Source organism: Bombina bombina, chromosome 4 (genome assembly GCF_027579735.1).
Source record: "Bombina bombina isolate aBomBom1 chromosome 4, aBomBom1.pri, whole genome shotgun sequence".
Classification (NCBI taxonomy): Eukaryota; Metazoa; Chordata; class Amphibia; order Anura; family Bombinatoridae; genus Bombina; species Bombina bombina.
Window position 1 is genome coordinate 245,636,222 of NC_069502.1, and position 15,898 is coordinate 245,652,119.

The following is a 15,898-nucleotide window of genomic DNA, read 5'->3' on the forward strand; positions in this document are numbered from 1 at the left end:
TATTAACCTCTAAATTACCATCCCCCCACATCGCCAACACTAAATAAACTTATTAACCTCTAAACCGCCATCCCCCACATCACAACTACCTAAATTAAACTATTAACCCCTAAACCTAGCACCCCTAACTTTAACATAATTAAAATACACCTAAATTAAAGTTACAATATTACTAATGGATCCGAAAAACAATTTAACTTAACATAACGAATATGACAAAACAAAATTATTTATTTGACGGATGAAAACTAAACACATTTTTTTGGTGTATTATGGTCAATGCTGTTTTTTATTTAGTGCGTGGTGTATTATGGTCAGTGTTTTTATTATTTAGTGCATGGTGTAATATGGTCAATGTTGTTTTTTATTTAGTGCATGGTGTATTATGGTCAGTGTTTTTATTATTTAGTGCGTGGTGTATTATGGTCAGTGTTTTTTTTATTTAGTGCATGGTGTATTATGGTCAGTGTTTTTTTTATTTAGTGCGTGGTGTATTATGGTCAGTGTTTTTATTATTTAGTGCATGGTGTAATATGGTCAATGTTGTTTTTTATTTAGTGCATGGTGTATTATGGTCAGTGTTTTTATTATTTAGTGCGTGGTGTATTATGGTCAGTGTTTTTTTTATTTAGTGCGTGGTGTATTATGGTCAGTGTTTTTTTTATTTAGTGCATGGTGTATTATGGTCAGTGTTTTTTTTTTATTTAGTGCATGGTGTATTATGGTCAGTGTTTTTTTTATTTAGTGCATGGTGTATTATGGTCAGTGTTGTTTTTTTTTTATTAAGTGCGTGGTGTATTATGTAGACATTTACAATTTGTTTCGGACAAATTTCAATTTCGTCTGAATTTTGACTGATTCGGAGATTCGGATCAATCCAAATTTCCGAATTGGCAACATAACAAAAAATAACAAGAACTAATAAATTAGTTAACAAATTTTCGCATCCATTCATTATTTCGGATCCATACTTTATTCATATTCATTCTAAACCGCCGTCCCCCCACATCGCCAAAACAAAATAAACCTATTAACCTCTAATTCGCCATCCCCCTACACCTCTAACACAAAATAAACCTATTAACCTCTAAACCGCTGTCGCTCACATCACCAACACTAACTAAAGCTATTAAACCCTAAATTGCCATCCCCCACATCGCAATCACTAATAAAATGTATTAACCCCTAATTTGCCACCCCTTACATCACAAACACCTAATTAAAGTATTAACACCTAAATCACAGTCCCCCCACATCGCCAACACTAAATAAAACTATTAACCCCTAAACCGCCATCCCTCTACATCGCCTACACTAAATAAACTTATTAACCTCTAAACTGCCATCCCCCCACATCGCCAGCACTAAAAAAACTTATTAACCTCTAAACTGCCATCCCCCACATCACCAGCACTAAATAAACATATTAACCTCTAAACTGCCATCCCCCACATCGCCAGCACTAAATAAACATATTAACCTCTAAACTGCCATCCCCCACATCGCCAGCACTAAATAAATGTATTAACCTCTAAACAGCCACCCCCCCACATCACCAACACAAAATAAACTTATTAACCTCTAAATCACCATCCCCCCACATCGCCAACACTAAATAAACTTATTAACCTCTAAACCGCCATCCCCCACATCACAACTACCTAAATTAAACTATTAACCCCTAAACCTAGCACCCTAACTTTAACATAATTAAAATACACCTAAATTAAAGTTACAATATTACTAATGGATCCGAAAAACAATTTAACTTAACATAACGAATATGACAAAACAAAATTATTTATTTGACAGATGAAAACTAAACACATTTTTTTGGTGTATTATGGTCAATGCTGTTTTTTATTTAGTGCATGGTGTATTATGGTCAGTGTTTTTATTATTTAGTGCATGGTGTATTATGGTCAGTGTTTTTATTATTTAGTGCGTGGTGTATTATGGGCAGTGTTTTTATTATTTAGTGCATGGTGTATTATGGTCAATGTTGTTTTTTATTTAGTGCATGGTGTATTATGGTCAATGTTGTTTTTTATTTAGTGCATGGTGTATTATGGGCAGTGTTTTTATTATTTAGTGTGTGGTGTATTATGGGCAGTGTTTTTATTATTTAGTGTGTGGTGTATTTTTGTCAGTGTTTTTATTATTTAGTGTGTGGTGTATTATGGTCAATGCTGTTTTTTATTTAGTGCATGGTGTATTATGGTCAATGTTGTTTTTTATTTAGTGCATGGTGTATTATGGTCAATGTTGTTTTTTATTTAGTGCATGGTGTATTATGGTCAGTGTTTTTATTATTTAGTGTGTGGTGTATTATGGTCAATGCTGTTTTTTATTTAGTGCATGGTGTATTATGGTCAATGTTGTTTTTTATTTAGTGCGTGGTGTATTATGGTCAATGCTGTTTTTTATTTAGTGCGTGGTGTATTATGGTCAGTGTTTTTATTATTTAGTGTGTGGTGTATTATGGGCAGTGTTTTTATTATTTATTGTGTGGTGTATTATGGGCAGTGTTTTTATTATTTAGTGCATGGTGTATTATGGTCAGTGTTTTTATTATTTAGTGCATGGTGTATTATGGTCAGTGTTGTTTTTTTTATTTAGTGCGTAGGAAATTATGGTCAATGCTGTGTTTTATTTAGTGCGTGGTGTATTATGGGCAGTGTTTTTATTATTTAGTGGGTGGTGTATTATGGTCAGTGTTTTTATTATTTAGTCTGTGGTGTATTATGGTCAGTGTTTTTATTATTTAGTGTGTGGTGTATTATGGTCAGTGTTTTTTTTATTTAGTGCATGGTGTATTATGGTCAGTGTTTTTTTATTTAGTGCATGGTGTATTATGGTCAGTGTTTTTTTTATTTAGTGCATGGTGTATTATGGTCAGTGTTTTTTTTATTTAGTGCATGGTGTATTATGGTCAGTGTTTTTTTTATTTAGTGCATGGTGTATTATGGTCAGTGTTTTTATTATTTAATGAGTGGTATATTATGGTCAGTGTTGTTTTTTTTTTTAGTGCATGTTGTATTATGGTTAGTGGGGGGGTTTATTTAGTGCATGGTGTATTATGGTCAGTGTTGTTTTTTTATTTAGTTTGTGGGAAATTATGGTCAATGTTGTTTTTTATTTAGTGCGTGGTGTATTATGGTCAGTGTTTTTATTATTTAGTGCATGGTGTATTATGGTCAGTGTTTTTTTTATTTAGTGCATGGTGTATTATGGTCAGTGTTTTTTTATTTAGTGCATGGTGTATTATGGTCAGTGCTGTTTTTTTTTATTTAGTGCATGGTGTATTATGGTCAGTGTTTTTTTATTTAGTGCATGGTGTATTATGGTCAGTGTTTTTTTTATTTAGTGCATGGTGTATTATGGTCACTGTTGTTTATTTTATTTAGTGCATGGTGTATTATGGTCAGTGTTGTTTTTTATTTAGTGCGTGGTGTATTATGGTCAGTGTTGTTTTTTTATTTAGTGCGTGGTGTATTATGGTCAGTGTTGTTTTTTTATTTAGTGCGTGGGAAATTATGGTCAATGCTGTTTTTTTATTTAGTGTGTGGTGTATTATGGTCAATGCTGTTTTTTATTTAGTGCATGGTGTATTATGGTCAATGCTGTTTTTTATTTAGTGCATGGTGTATTATGGTCATTTTTTATTTTTTATTCAGTGTAAATAAATATTCTGGTTAGTTATATATTGATTGATTCTATTACTGTTACTTCAAATTACTTTTTTCTGGAGTGGGGGGTGCAAACAAATCTTGCACTTGGGCCCCCTGTTCATTGGGTCTGCCACTGGGCTGCTGCATAAACAGTATAGATTTAAACAATATAAGACAAATAAGGTATTGCTGTCAGACAAATATGGAAATATTTTCTTATGTATCGCTTGTCTGAATAAAGCACTTACTTACCTAGTAAGCCAGAAGAGGGAGGGTTTGGATGTATTTCTTCAACCGTGATCTCTTGGATTATGTTCCACAATTCCCAAATATTTTGTGGGTGCAGTATATAAAATGGCTGCAGGGGATTCTTATTACAATATTCTCTGTACCGGTCAAAGAACTGAAATTCTGGGCTATTGGACCACTGAGAAAAAAAAGATGGTCAGTAACAGGGGGCTCCATTGGGATCGGTTACAATTTGTATATAGAGGCATACGTAGACCTCACTGGACAACAGGAAATTGCACCCCACCCACGATCAGTACCACTTCCCAAGCACCTCTAACACCTAATAATTATATTGTACTAACATAAATGCTACTTAATTATTTAGCATGTCTGTATAATAGCTGATTCCATAGTCCACTGAATCTTTATCTAGGTCTGAATAGGTGGTCCCCCTATAAGGCTGGGCTCAATAGCACTCTCAGGAAGCGGCACTGTTGCAGGGTCATGGTATGTGTACCCAGTCCAATCAGAGGGGCCGATTTATTAAGGCCCAAATGGGGCCGTATACCCCTGTTTCCGCGAGAGTCTTCAGGCTTGCCGGAAACAGGAGTTAAGAAGCAGCAGTCTTAAGACTGCTGCTCCTTAACTCTTACGCATCCTCTGAGGTAGCGAACATCAATCCGCCCAATCTCATACGATCGGGTTGATTGACAACCCCTGCTAGCTGGGGGCAGAACTGCTTGTGCAATGAAAAATGCCAACAGCATATGCTGTCGGCATTTATCAATGTCTGGCGGACATGATCCACTGTAGCAAATCATGTCCACCAGACACTTGATAAATCGTCCCCTGAGAGTGCAGTCCCCTTCCAATGTTTTGTATGTGTCTAAGGTGATTACATAAGTCTGTGCTCCTTTCACTTGTTCCCAGTTTGTTTAATTGAGAGCTTGCATTTGTTTGGCATTTGTTTGGCTGTTTAGGGACCCAGGTTTTAGGAGTGACCTTGACGTGGTACCTGGGCATGTCTCATTGACATGGTACCTGGGCTTGTCTCATTTGGTCAGATGCAGTAACTAACGCTTCCATTTTTGTTTTTAATCTTAGCTGAGTGTTTGTACATGAGTGCTGGACTTACTCTATGTGATATATAGATAGATATATATGTATATAATTTATTTATTTTTACCCCATAAAATCATATATATATATATATACTGTATTTAAAAAGAGAGAGAAAAAAATATCCCAAACCAGGATTCATGGGCCTGGTGGTAATATTTGTGCCATTTTAAGACCTTTTTTAAAGGTAATGGTGCAGACCCTATGTGTAGAATTTTAAATCATTATTAACAAAAGTTATATAGGAGGATAATTACTTCCTCCCAAAAAAAAAGGAAGGGAATTCAGCACTCTTTTTATATTTTTCAAGCACAGTCAATTTTATTTATAATCAAATCTAAATCCAAGAAATCTCTGTGTGATACCACCAATAAAAGATACAAATTGAATCTATGTTGCACATTCCTTAAATATGTGTGGCCATACAGCTAAAACTAGCTCCCATCTTAGGCTACATATTACACAAATATACATGAGTTATATACCACAGACATTTTATTATAGCACATAAATTCATACAGAGTTTGTTTGCTATATATTGCTCTAATTGGTAACAATTCGATACAAAGTCCAGAGTAAACTTTCCGGTATAGCTTATTGCACATATCCTCATTTTAGTTTGAAAAGTCAGCAATTTGAGTGCAACATTCAGAATACACCTTCCGGTATATGACCGCGACTCTCGCCGCACTCTAGGTCAGACCGGACTGAAAGGTTAGTCGTTAATGAAGAAATGCAAAATCAATGCCAACAAGAATTTGGTTAAGTGATACTGTGTGAGAAGCGGCTTACATTCCCCACCTGGGACTCCCTTTTGCGAGAGCTCATGTACAAACGAGTAGCTTCATTGCGTGTGTTAAGCCCTCCTGCTCCTCTGCTGTCACTGGGTTCACTTCGATAACACAGGTATAGTATTAGTAAAACCTGTGACGTATCGCTATTTTATGGGGTGCTTTGTTTCAGGGAAAGAGCGGCCATCTCCTTACCCCCAGACTTTTCCTCCCCAGACACTTTTAAAACGATATTCAGCAAACTCCAAACACAGCTGTATATTTCAGATACTGGAGCCAACTTAGGATCACAAACTCTGTACCTATAACTCATGGATGTCAAGTGCAGCATAGATAATGCATTAAAATGTCCAGACTGCATCTGTTTTGTAGAGCATAACAAAGAAAGCCTTTGCCGACAACATATGTGTTTCAACTCTCAGGCAATCTCATGCTGGGGCTTCGTCAGGGCTGTAATCACCTAAATTCAAGACTGCCAATTTAAACCTAATGTGGCTCAACCTACTTTCTACAATATATCTGTTGGCTCATAAAGGGACATATTTTTCTATGCTCTACTTAAACTTCAAATACAATACAAATACTTTACATATATACAATTACATGGAAATTTGCCTCTCTCATTGTTAAAAGCATACACCTCCTCAGACCCAATAGCGATCATATTGAATACCAATCCAAATGGATATAATATTTCCATTTAAACTTTTAAACATACAAATGATATTAGAATGCACTTTAGAGATTACTTATCGACTATAGAAAGCAAGCATAATCCAATTTATCATTAAGGCCTATGGGAGATCTTGTCTTTAACACAAAGATCCACCTGGCTTCTTTTTGAAGAAGAAGTTTGTCCATGAAATTTTTAAAATGTCTGGCAACATTTGTGTCTCTCTTATAGTATATATCATCTCTATGTTCCTGAATCCTATCTTTAAGGATATGTTTAGTTTCCCCTACGTAAAAATGGGGGCAATTACAATGCAGTAAATACACTACTCCCACTTTTTTCCATATAAGGACAGTACACGCACTTTCCACATGGAAAGCTTCCTTTTATGCCTCTATTTTTTTCTGAGCCAATCTGCTGTAGAGGGGCTTCTTTCAAATTTACTTCTTACTAGTTTATTTTTTAAATTGGGTGCTCTTTTGGCTGTTAGCAGTGGATAATCTCCCACTACCTCTTTCACCTTGTCATCCAGGTGTAAAATATGCCAATTATTTTCAAGTGTATATCTTAGATTTCTCCATTGATCATTGTATGTTGTTATGAACCTTATTTGTCTAGTATTCTCTTTTTGTTTATTGTGATAAATGAGATCATCCCTATTGCTGTTTCTAGCTCTGACATAAGCTTTTTTTTTATACATTTCTTTGAATACCCTCTCTTGCTGACCCTATCTTCATAGATGCTGCATGTTCATCAAACTTATTAAGAGATTAACAGTTATGATTCAAAAATATCACTAAACATATCAAAGATTTTATGTTCCCAGGCTCCTAGGTGGAGACATGCATAAGTGGGGGTACATACCGCCCCCATTGCTGTGCCACACACCTGCCTGTAAATTTTTTCATCAAAAGTTAACACATTGTTTTTTAATATAAATTCAAGGAATTCACATATGAAATCAGTATGCTTTTCAAAACTTGGGCCTCTTGTTTCCAAAAAGGTCCTTATTGCTCCTATACCGACTTTATGTAGTATAGAGGAATAAAGGCCCTCTACATCAAGAGATACAAGTAACGTATTCTCAGAAACTGTAATAACATTTTTTTTTAGCAAATCACCAGTATCTTTCACATCAGAGGGGAGGTTAGTCAGAAAAGGGCACAGAAAATAATCAACAAATTGTCCAAGATTCTCCGTACAACTACCAATAACAGAAACAATAGGTCTACCTGGTGGTTTTGTAATGTTTTTATGAACCTTAGGTATAGTGTAAAACACAGACATCTTTGGAAACTCAGGGTATAGGAACTTAAATTGTCGCTGAGAGATAAGTCCTCTCTTTGCTTTACTCAATAATTTAAACAGGTTTGACTGTATTGTTTTTGTTGGATTACTACTTAATTTAGTATATTGTTCCTGTACCCCCAGCTGTCTTTTTACCTCAAATACATAGTTAGCCTCATCTATGAGGACTAAATTGCCACCCTTGATATAACATTAGTGGCTTTAGTTTACTCTTTAAGGGCCTGTCTTTCATTTCATGTTACCAGAATATTCTGGAAGTTGTTCAATGTCCTCCTCTACTGCTTTCAAAAACAGATTAATTGCTGGGACCTGGGACAAAATAGGCATGAATGAAGATTTTATCTTAAGGGGGTAGATAAATCAGGGGGGTTTTCAGGGTCAGTACCTTCACCTCCTAGAGATTTTAAAATCTCAAGCGTTTTTCTATCCTCCTTTGTTAAAGTATCTACATTTATCTCAGATTTTTTCATTAGTTGGGCCAGTACTAGTTTCCTAGCAAATAAGTATAGATCTTTGGTCACTTCAAATTTATCCAAGTGGTGTGTGGGGCTAAATGATAAACCTTTCTTAAGTAGGTTAATATGTGCCAGATTCAACCTAAAAGAAGATAAGTTGATAATCTGGAGTTCATCACCTTTAATGTCACCTAATAGTCCCTTTGATACCTCCTCCGTGTTCTCCCCCTGTTCATTAACCTCTGTTCCGAAAAGTATTCTCTCCTCCCTCTGTTTCATTTGATATCTCCTTTCATCTATAGATGAACTTACTAAGGGTCTCCTTCTCTTTCTGCCACCTCTCCTCCTCCTCCCTCTCCCATAGTGTCGCTCTGAAAATGTGTCATTGTTCTAGTTCTGGTCCCTTCACCATTATTATTATTATTATCGGTTATTTGTAGAGTGCCAACAGATTCCGCAGCGCTATTAACAAAGACGGAGTACAACAAAACAATTATAGGGATCAAATGGGTACAGGGCCCTGCCAAGAGTTGCACTGTTGTAGTCAGCTCTTGAGAAGGTGATCAACAAACAGCTGGACTCTTAGGCTTACATGCTAAGGGGGTTCAGGGGATAGCAATGGAGGAGAGGAACTGGTATAAAGAAAGGTTAGTGTAGGTTGTATGCATCCCTGAACAGTAGGAGTCTTTAGGGAGCACTGGAAGCTTTTAAAACTAGAAGAGAGTCTTGTGGAGCGAGGCAGAGAGTTCCACAAGATGGGAGCCAGTCTGTAGAAGTCCTGTAAACGGGAGTGTGATGAGGTGACAAGAGAGGAGGAGAGTAAGAGGTCGTGAGCAAAGCGAAGGGGGCGGGAGGGAGAGTATCTGGAGACAAGGTCTGAGATATAGGGGGGAGCAGTGCAGTTGAGGGCTTTGTATGTCAGAATGAGAATTTTGTGTTTGATCCTAGAGGCAAGAGGAAGCCAGTGAAGAGATTGGCAGAGCGGTGCAGCAGATGAAGAGCGACTTGTAAGGAAGATGAGTCTGGCAGAGCCATTTATTATGGATTGTAAAGGAGCTAGACGGTAGGTGGGGAGACCAGAGAGGACAGAGTTGCAGTAATCGAGGCGGGAGAGAATGAGAGAGTGGATTCAAATCTTAGTTGTGTCTTGTGTAAGGAAGTGTCTAATTTTAGAGATGTTTTTAAGGTGGAAGCGGCAGGCTTCAGCCAATGACTGAATGTGAGGAGTGAAAGAAAGTTCTGAGTCAAATGTGACCCCGAGACATCGGGCATGCGGGGTAGGGGTAATGATGGAGTTGTCGACAGTTATAGAGAGATTGGGGGTGGAGAGTTTAGAAGAAGGGGGGGGAATAAGGAGCTCAGTTTTGGAGAGATTTAGCTTGAGGTAGTGAGAGGACATCCAGTTGGAGATGTGAGAAAGACAGTTAGTGACAAGGAAGGAAAAGGTCTGGTGCAGAGAAGTAGATTTGGGTGTCATCAGCATACAAATGATATTGTAAACCGTGGGACTTTATTAGGGAATCTAGTGATGACGTGTAGATTGAGAAGAGAAGGGGACCGAGGACAGAGCCTTGCAGTACTCCAACAGAAAGTGGTGACGGGGCAGAGGAGGCCCCAGAGAAGGCTACACTAAAGGTACAGTTTGACAGGTAGGAAGAGAGCCACGAGAGGGCTGTGTCACATATGCCGAAGGATTGGAGGGTTTAGAGCAAGAGAGGGTGGTCAACAGTGTCAAAGGCTGTGGACAGATCAAGGAGGATAAGCAGAGAGAAGTGGCCTTTCGATTTTGCTGTAAGTAGGTCGTTGGTAACCTTAACAATTGCTGTCTCTGTGGAGTAATGGGGACGAAATCCAGATTGCAATAGGTCAAGGAGGGAGTTTATTGTAAGGAAATGAGATAGGTGTGCATAAGCTAGTTTTTCAAGAAGCTTTGATGCAAGAGGGAGGAGGGAAATAGGGCTGTAGTTGGATGGGAAGGTAGGATCAAGGGAAGGTTTTTTGAGGATAGGTGTGACCAGTGCATGTTTCAGCGATGAGGGAAATATATCGGTGCTGAGGGAGAGGTTGAAAGTGTGTGTGAGTATAGGGGTAAGGGTGGCAGAGAGGGAGGGGAGTAGCTGTGAGGGGATAGGGTCAAGGGGACAGGTAGTGAGCTGAGAGCGCAGTATAAGTGCCAACACTTCTTCCTCAGTAACAGGGGAGAATGAGCTAAGTTTAAGGTTATGTGGGTTGTGGTTGATTGAGAGCATTTGAGGGGGTGAATGGAATTATGTTGAGAGCTGATTTAATTTCTGATGGAGTCGATTTTGTTATTGAAGTGGTTGGCAAAGTCTTGAGCTGACAGAGAAGTTGTATTAGGAGGTGGGGGAGGGCGGAGAAGAGTATTGAAAGTGGAGAACAAATGTTTTGGGTTTGAAGAAAGATTAGAGATAAGAGTAGAGATGAAGTGTTGCTTATGAAAATTAAGGGCAGAGTAGTAGGAGTGCAAGATAAATTTGTAATGTTGAAAATCAGCTGAACTCCTAGATTTTCTCCAGTGCCGCTCAGCAGTACAGGAACATCTGCGTAGGTATCGTGTCAGAGGAGTATGCCAGGGCTGAGGATGAGTGTTTGATTTCCGAGCTATGGTAAGAGGGGTGAGATTGTCAAGGACAGATGTAAGGGTGGAATTATAGTGGCAGATAGATTGGTCAGGGCATGAGAAGGAGGAGAAGGATGAGAGGAAAGGTTTGAGGGAATTAGAAAGCTGTTGTTGATCTAATGACATAATGCTCCTGTGAAGTTTGGTGTGAGGAGCAGAAGGAGGGAAAGCTGTAGGGAGGGATGATATGTTGCAAGTAAGGAGATGGTGGTCAGAAAAAGGAAAGGCGAGTTTGTGAAGTTTGAGAGGGTGCATCGATAGCTAAAGATCAGGTCAAGGGAGTGACCATCTTTGTGAGTAGTCCATTGTGACAAACCGAAAGAGGAAGTGAGTTGCAGAAGTTGTTTTGCAGAGGAGGCAGTGGGATTGTCAAGAGGGATGTTGAAGTCACCAAGAATGAGGGAAGGGGTGTCTGAGGAAAAGAAATAAGGTTAGCCCGGCAGCCAAGTGATCTAGAAATTGAGTTGAGGAGCCAGGAGGACGGTATATGACTGCAAAACATATAGAAAGAGGAGAGAATAAGCGAATCATGTGGGTTTCGAATGAGGAAAATGTGAGGGAAGAGATGGGATGTATTTGTTGAAAGGTGCAACGAGAGGAAAGTAAAATACCTACACCACCTCCTTGTCTATTACCATCTTGGTCTGATGCATCTGTACCTGAATCATAGGATCCTTTTAGAGATTTATATACATAAACTATTTTTAGTCTATAGTCTTCCTGATCCCTATGCAATTTACGGAATTTTCTACATTTAAGTTTGCCAGGAAACGAGTACTGGGCCAAATAATGATAAAAAATCTGAGATAAATGTAAAACAAAAAGAGACAAGAGGGGTGCCTCATGTGTGTATCCGTATGTCACCCAAACCAAAAAACAGGGCCAGAAGCCAAATGGGTACTCACATTCGGGTATAGTACATATATGTACTAATCGATGCAGGCTGGTAACTCAAGGTGTACCGGCTAACCTTTTTCCACTTCAAACGCTCGGCTGCTCTCCTCCTCACAGACGAATCCAGAACTAGATAAAGAATGAAAGACCAGAGGGGCGCCTCATGTGTGTATCAATATGTTAAGACCGGATAATAACATAAGGTCAGCCAATTGCATACTCACATTCTTTCTAAGCACACATATGTACACAATTTTATTCAATACAAGCATTGGTTGACCTTCATCTATAGCACTTTACTTGCTACAACTGACTATCTACAACACCTGGTTCAGAGACGGTGCCTCCTACATCAGCTCATATCTGGAGTGGGTTAGTTGGTACACCCCAAGTTACTAGCTTGCTCCTACTAGTACATATGTGTACTTAGAAAGAATGTGAGATAAATGTAGATTCTTTAACAAAGGAGGATAGAGAAACGCTTGAGATTTAAAAATCTCTAGGAGGTGAAGGTACTGACCCTGAAACCCCCCTGATTTATCTACCCCCCTTAAGATTAAATCCTAATTAATGCCTATTTTGTCCTAGGTCCCAACTATTAATCTGTTTAGGAAAGCAGTAGAGAAGGACATTAAACAACTTCCAGAATATTCAGGTACTGGGGACAATCTAACATGGAATGAAAGACAGACCCTTACAGAGTAAACTAAAGCCACTAATGTCATAATAAAGCCAGCGGACAAGGGTGGCAATTTAATCCTCATGGATGAGGCTAACTATGTATTTGAGGTAAAAAGACAGCTGGGGGTACAGAAACAATATACTAAATTAAGTAGTAATCCAACAAAAACAATACAGTCAGACCTGTTTAAATTATTGAGTAAAGCAAAGAGAGGACATATCTCTCAGTGACAATTTAAGTTCCTATACCCTGAGTTTCCAAAGATGCCTGTGTTTTACACTTTCCCTAAGGTTCATAAAAACATGACAAAACCAGGTAGACCTATTGTTTCTGGTATTGGTAGTTGTACAGAGAACCTTGTACAATTTGTTGATTATTTTCTGCACCCTTTTCTGGCTAACCTCCCCTCCCCTTATGTGAAAGATACTGGTGATTTGCTAAAAAAAACTTGATAGTATTACAGTTTCTGAAAATATGTTACTCATATCTCTTGATGTAGAGGGCCTTTATTCCTCTATCCCACATAAAGTGGGTATAGGAGCAATAAGGACCTTTTTGGAAACAAGAGGCCCAAGTTTTGAAAAACATACTGATTTCATATGTGAATTACTTGAATTTATATTAAAAAAACAATGTATTCACTTTTGATGGAAAAATTTACAGGCAGGTGAGAGGCACAGCAATAGTCTCCACCTAGGAGCCTGGGAGCATGACATTTTTGATATGTTTAGTGATATTTTTAATCATCAGTTGTAAAATGGATAAGATATGTGGATGACATCCTACTATTGTGGGATGGTCCTCTTGAAAAACTACATGATTTCATTTGGTGAATTAAATAACAGCAATAAAAATATTTTACTCACTAGTGAAATTAATACCAAAGAACTAGCCTTTTTAGATATAAAATTAGGAAAGAAGGGATATCTATAGTCACAGAAAATCATAGAAAAGCGAATGCCACCAATAGTATACTGGAAACAAAAAGTGCTCATCCCCAATCTCTCATAAAAGGTATTCCAGTTGGTTGATTCTTAAGATTGAGACATAACTGCTCATCTCTTAATAAGTTTGATGAACATGCAGCATCTATGAAGGATAGGTTCAGCAAGAGAGGGTACTCAAAGAAATGTATAAAAAAAAAGCTTATGTCAGAGCTAGAAACAGCAATAGGGATGATCTCCTTTATCGCAATAAACAAAAAGAGAATACTAGACAAATAAGGTTCATAACAACATACAATGATCAATGGAGAAATCTAAGATATACACTTGAAAATAATTGGCATATTTTACACCTGGATGACAAGGTTAAAGAGGTAGTGGGAGATTATCCACTGCTAACAGCCAAAAGAGCACCCAACTTAAAAAATAAACTAGTAAGAAGTAAGTTTGAAAGAAGCCCCTCTACAGCAGATTGGAAAAAAAGTCATAGGTTCTCAGGTAACTGTAATAGAGAATGTAATATTAGGTTCTTTTTTTACTGTGTCTCAGTGGGAGTAGTGTATTTACTGCATTGTGATTGCCCCCATTTTTATGTGGGGAAACTAAACATGTCCTTAAAGATAGGATTCAGGAACTTAGAGATGATATATACTATAAGAGAGACACAAATGTTGCCAGACATTTAAAAAAAATGTAATGCAGGTTATCCACACTCCCTTAGATTTACAGCTATTGATAAGGGAGATTCCAGTAGTAGGGGTGGTGATGTGGACAAACTTCTTCTTCAAAAAGAAGCCAGGTGGATCTTTGTGTTAAAGACAAGATCTACCATAGGCCTTAATGATAAATTGGATTATGCTTGCTTTCTATAGTCGATAAGTAATCTCTAAAGTGCATTCTAATGACATTTGTATGTGTAACAGTTTAAATGGAAATATTATACCCAATTGGATTGGTATTCAATGTGATCACTATTGGTTCTGAGGAGGTGTATGCTTTTAACTATGAGAGAGGCAAATTTCCATGTAAATGGATATATGTAAACTGTTTGTATTGTATTTAAAATGTAAGTAGAGCATAGTAAATATGTCCCTTTAAGAGCCAACAGATATATTGTAGAAAGTAGGTTGGGACACATTAGATTTAAATTGGCTGTCTTGAGTTTAGGTGATTACAGCCCTGACAAAGCCCCAGCATGAGATTGCCTGAGGGGTGAAACACATATGTTGTTGGCAAAGGCTTTTTTTGTTATGTTCTACAAAACATACACAGTCTGGACATTTTAATGCATTATCTATGCTGCACTTGACATCCATGAGTTATAGGTACAGAGTTTGTGATCCTAAGTTGGCTCCGGTATCTGAAATACACAACTGTGTTTGGAATTTGCTGAATATCGCTTTAAAAGTGTCTGGGGAGGAAAAGTCTGGGGTTAAGGAGACGGCCGCTCTTTCCCTGAAACAAAGCACCCCATAAAATAGCGATACGTCACAGGTTTTACTAATACTATACCTGTGTTATCGAAGTGAACCCAGTGACGGCAGAGGAGCAGGAGGGCTTAACACACGCAATGAAGCTACTCGTTTGTACATGAGCTCTCGCAAAAGGTAGTCCCAGGAGGGGAATGTAAGCCGCTTTTCACACAGGATCATGTAAGCACAATTGCTTGTTGGCATTGATTTTGCATTTCTTCATTAACGACTAACCTTTCCGTCCGGTCTGACCTAGAGTGCCGCAAGAGTCGCGGTCATATACCGGAAAGTGTATTCTGGATGTTGCACTGAAATTGCTGAATTTTCAAACTAAAATGAGGATATGTGCAATAAGCTATACCGGAAAGTTTACTCTGGACTTTGTATCGAATTGTTACCAATTAGAGCAATATATAGCAAACCAACTCTGTATGAATTTATGTGCTATAATAAAATTTCTGTGGTATATAACTCATGTATATTTGTGTAATATGTAGCCTATGATGGGAGCTAGTTTTAGCTGTATCGCCACATATATTTAAGGAATGTGCAACATAGATTCAATTTGTATCATTTAATGGTGGTGTCACACAGAGATTTCTTGGATTTAGATTTGATTATAAATAAAATTGACTGTGCTTGAAAAATATAAAAAGAGTGCTGAATTCCCTTTCCTTTTTTTTGGAGGAAGTAATTATCCTCCTATACATCTTCTGTTAATAATAATTATATATATGTATTTCTGAGTAAATATAGCATATTCTTCTATGTAAAGAAAATTGGAATGTTAAATATTAATCTTTCATTTTGAGTTAGCGCACTTGGTTAAACGCGATTGGATGTGTGCTTTTTGTGCTCCATTGAACTCTATGGGGTAATACAGTAACACGGTCATGATATTCCAAGTTCGGCTTTTGCGCACATCGGGTTAGTGCTTGTGCGAAAACTTGTTACTTTCAACTTGTAATACACACACTACCTGATAAATAGTGCTCCACTCATAATCTAGCTCAATGT

The 15,898-nt window shown here is 37.7% G+C and overlaps 1 protein-coding gene across 2 annotated transcripts in view; it reads right to left on the reverse strand.

Moving 5' to 3' along the window:
* Positions 1 to 15,898, reverse strand: part of ST6GAL1 (ST6 beta-galactoside alpha-2,6-sialyltransferase 1) — a 135,897-nt gene that overhangs the window by 17,422 nt on the left and 102,577 nt on the right. For both annotated transcript variants that reach the window (XM_053709858.1, XM_053709859.1), the window contains one exon: positions 3,924 to 4,098. In XM_053709858.1, the coding sequence (XP_053565833.1) occupies positions 3,924 to 4,098 (175 nt within the window). The remainder of the gene's footprint in view (positions 1 to 3,923; positions 4,099 to 15,898) is intronic.